Source organism: Lactuca serriola, chromosome 1 (assembly GCF_051521515.1).
Source record: "Lactuca serriola cultivar US96UC23 chromosome 1, Lser_US96UC23_V15, whole genome shotgun sequence".
NCBI lineage: Eukaryota > Viridiplantae > Streptophyta > Magnoliopsida > Asterales > Asteraceae > Lactuca > Lactuca serriola.
The window spans coordinates 100,194,377-100,198,606 of record NC_136408.1 but is presented as its reverse complement, the minus strand read 5'-3'; the positions used below and the strand labels follow the sequence as shown (position 1 = coordinate 100,198,606).

The following is a 4,230-nucleotide window of genomic DNA, read 5'->3' as shown; positions in this document are numbered from 1 at the left end:
AGAAAACCGGACCGTTTTTTATGGAATCCTAGAACCGAGAACCGGCCCGGGTGTCCAAAAAATGGTCCAGTCCGATTCACCGATCCAAATGCTCACCTCTAGATGAAATATATAGATTTTGAAGTAGACTAGTAAATATACTTAAATCGTTATAAAAAAAAATTAACCATAATTTATATTTTATTAAGAGTTAAATAGCAATGTATTTTAAACGAACTTTTATCTTAGATGACGTATTTTTATGTAAAATCACAATATGTTTTTATTATTGTTCGACCAAAATTCAACCCATTTTTCCTTAGCCACATCAACAACTTATTTGACTAGTACATTATGTTTTTATTTGCATTAAATTATAAAAACACGTTGTTAAAACTTGAATAAAATAAATAAATATTAAGGTATTCTACATAAAACTGGATTATCCAACCATTCAGTTATGTATTATTTTATTTAAAATTTAAAATACGATTGAATTTATAACTGGATAAACATTAAGGTATTATTCATGTTTATAAATAATAAATTACTGTAAAAAATAAAAATAAAAAACTTTGAAGGTTTGGAGGGGCGGGGGGATGAATATTGGCCTATATATACCCCACCCCCAAAACTCTTCTCTTCCTCTCTTTCCTCTTCAATTTCTTGCTCAATCAAAAATGGCAGCCAACAATGGAGTCGCTAAGGAGGGTGGATTGATCGTCAGCTTCGGCGAGATGCTGATCGACTTTGTACCGACTGTTTCCGGCGTATCGCTGGCGGAGGCGCCGGGATTTTTGAAGGCACCAGGTGGTGCTCCGGCAAACGTCGCGATCGCGGTGTCACGGCTCGGCGGAAAGTCGGCTTTCGTCGGTAAGTTAGGAGACGATGAGTTCGGACACATGCTCGCCGGGATCTTGAAGGAGAACGGCGTCTCCGGCGAAGGAATCAACTTCGATAAAGGAGCACGTACTGCTCTCGCATTTGTTACACTGAAAGCCGACGGCGATCGCGAGTTCATGTTCTACCGAAACCCTAGCGCCGATATGTTATTAACTCCCGATGAACTCAACCTTGAGCTCATTAGATCTGTACGTATTCCTTCTTCGTACTCTTCTCTGTTACACCTATACATACAGTAGATTCTATATCTATATGCCTGACGTCATATTTTGTTGAAACCGTGGCAGCGCGTGTGTTTCACGCGCCTTAATCTTTTTCACACACCCACCACCACTTAGATTTTTAATACATAAATTAACTACCAAAAAGGACAGTTTTGTTGACTTCCATGTATTCCCCTCATTTTCGAAGAAAATACAAACTATACCCATTTTTTTAATTTTTATAGCTTCAAGTTGCTATTTTTTAATTCAAATTGGGTCGTCTTCTTAATCCATAAATATATAAATTTAGGCATAAGCATACAAACATAATACATACAGATGGATACTTCCAGATTAGTTCCAAAATCCAAAAATCTAATCTATAATTATAATAATCGAATACAATTAATTATATGTTTCCCGATTTGTACTCTTTGATTACTAATACAATATTCCTAATACTAAGAGAGATCTTCTAAACTAAAACAGATCTTGTGTTTGCGAAAATGTTTTTGAGTAAAGATAATTCAAAGCGATTGCCAATTAGTCAAAATTGTAGCAAAACCAACAAAAAGTTTTATTAATTGTTTAAAGACGTTGGAAGTTGGAAATACGCATTTATTTGCGGATAATTTAAAACAAGTTGTATTTATCCATTGACTTATATGCTATTTTCTTTATATAAACGTTAAATAATTACTATTATTCTGCGCATTAATGTGATAAACGGGATTTTTAAAATTGGTGGGGTGTGATCCACATTTTCATGCACTGATTCGAAACAGAAGAGTGTGCATCTACACGTGGTTTTGTACAATTGCGTAAATCTAACAGCAAATTTTGTTTTTTTTTTACTCTTCCATTTTTTAATTTTCAAAATTCAATAATTAAACCATTTACGTTTTCGTTAATTCCAAGAATCTATGTAAAATTGTTAATTTTTATTTTTCAGGCGAAGGTATTTCACTATGGGTCAATAAGTTTGATAGTGGAGCCATGCAGATCAGCGCATCTGAAAGCAATGGAGGTGGCGAAAGACGCAGGGGCACTTTTGTCATATGACCCAAATCTCCGGCTGCCACTGTGGCCATCGCCGGAGGAGGCGCGTGAGCAAATCATGAGCATTTGGGATAAGGCGGAAGTCATTAAAGTCAGTGATAATGAACTTGAATTTCTCACTGGAAATAACAAAATTGATGATGAATGTGCTATGTCTTTATGGCACCCTAATTTGAAGCTTTTATTGGTCACTCTTGGTGACAAAGGTTGCAATTACTACACCAAGGTATATGTTAAATAATTAAATTTGTTTTAAGTAATTTAAATGTAGTAACACTTTTAAAAAAATGTTGAAAAAAAGGTACATGGCATAAAAAAAGGGGGTAGTGGGCATATTTTGACCGTTTTTCTCTGGTCAAGTTTTTGGGTTTTGTGAATTTAATTAATAAACGCGTTCTTAATTTCTTAATTTCTTATACCTAACGCACGATTTAAAAGAATATGTTTAGACCAAATTTTATGTTTTTTGAAATAATACCAATACGAGAAAGTGCAACTTTGGATGAACATTATATAGAAAAGGGAAAATAGTATCTATATATGAAAAGAAAGTAGTGTTGGAATCATTGGTTTTTTAGTGCTAAATGAGTTGTTTTTTGGATTTACTTTTATTTATGTAACATTTTTTTAACTATTTTGGTAAACTTGCTCATAATTATCTTTTTTTTTTTTATCAATTGAAAATTTCAATTTTCTCCTTCAAATTCACCCAATTGTTGTTATGTTTCATGATTAGAGCTTAAAGTGCTTGATTAGTACGCGAAAAGGGGCCACCTCTAACTTTATATAATAATTCCATTTCATTAGAAATGACAATAAAGAGTTAAAGAGTCACACATCATGATTATATCCACAAATGGTGTACATACTTGACCATTGATTTCATGTGCTTTTCATGCCAAAAGTAAAATATTCTCCGATTTAAAGGCTTAACCCCTACTCTTGCATCTAGAATAAAATAATAAAAACAATTATTTTATCATTATTCTTTAATTTATATTGTCATTGTGGTTGGTTTCAGCATTTTCATGGAACAATTGGTGCGTTCGCTGTTAAAGCCGTTGACACAACGGGTGCGGGTGACTCCTTTGTTGGCGCACTTTTGACTAAGCTTGTTGATGATCATTCCGTGCTAGAGGTAATACAACTATCAGTCTTAGCTGTTGATGTTGTTGTGCTTCAACAGCTAAGTAGTTGGGCTTTGGTCTTAAAGCCCAACTACTAATCAACATCGGCTGTTGAAAAATGTTGAAACTAACTATGGAAGCCTAACTAATGAACTTATTAAATAAATTAAAGTATAATATAATTGTTTGTAAGTATGAATTTTGTATTTAAATTTTTTTGATTATATATGAAAATACAGGATGAAGGAAAGTTAAGAGAGTTGTTGAGATTTTCGTGTGCTTGCGGAGCTATCACCACCACCAAAAAGGGGGCGATTCCGGCCCTTCCTTCTGTATCGGAAGTTCATACCTTTTTGGATGCTTCTCACAATTAGGGAAAACTTTGTTTGTCTATTGTTTTTGGTCTTCTTTCTTGATCGAATAATAATGGTTTTGTGTTATCATCCATCGGTGTTTAAAAAAAACAAAAGATGAAATCGAGTGGCAAAACTAGGGTTTTTGTGATTGAATTGACGAGATTTATATGTTTAGATTGCTTCTTGTTTTGTTTTGTTTTGTGTTCTAGAAAAAGGTTTGATTTAAATACTAAATTTCCAATTTATTGCTTCAATCAACTTGGTAGATATATTATAAAAAAAAATGCTCGTAAAAAGAACGTCATTTCAATTGATCTTTATTTTGCAATTTACAATATTTCAAAACGCAACTTTTATGGCTTTATATTAGTAGTTTATAATAAATAAATTAAATTAGCCAATACATGGACTTCTTAGTAGCCATTTAACTTGTTTGATTATAAATCAAAAACATATAATGAAAAATGGTAAGCAACTTGTTCATATATAAGAAGCTTTAAAATATACGATGGTAACATGTAACAATAAATTAAAAACTATTAATGTTGAATTCGTCTTTATTAGGCCCGATGGTGGGTATCTTGGCGATCATCCAAGGCTTAT

At 33.0% G+C, this 4,230-nt stretch overlaps 1 protein-coding gene across 1 annotated transcript; it reads left to right on the top strand.

Annotated features, from left to right (window-relative positions):
• Positions 1-614: 614 nt before the first annotated feature.
• On the top strand, positions 615-3,821 carry LOC145096048 (fructokinase-2). The gene is made up of 4 exons (XM_079033827.1): positions 615-1,070; positions 2,038-2,370; positions 3,166-3,282; positions 3,511-3,821. The coding sequence occupies exons 1-4, from the start codon at positions 660-662 to the stop codon at positions 3,643-3,645; spliced, it is 996 nt and encodes a 331-aa protein (XP_078889953.1). The 5' UTR covers positions 615-659; the 3' UTR covers positions 3,646-3,821.
• The last annotated feature ends 409 nt before the right edge of the window (positions 3,822-4,230 follow it).

Excerpts from the sequence above, each read along its gene's own strand:
- LOC145096048 (XM_079033827.1), top strand. The coding sequence starts at position 660 with ATGGCAGCCAACAATGGAGTCGCTAAGGAGGGTGGATTGATCGTCAGC. Across the intron at positions 2,371-3,165 it reads GTTGCAATTACTACACCAAG|CATTTTCATGGAACAATTGG; the intron begins GTATATGTTAAA and ends GGTTGGTTTCAG. Across the intron at positions 3,283-3,510 it reads ATGATCATTCCGTGCTAGAG|GATGAAGGAAAGTTAAGAGA; the intron begins GTAATACAACTA and ends ATGAAAATACAG.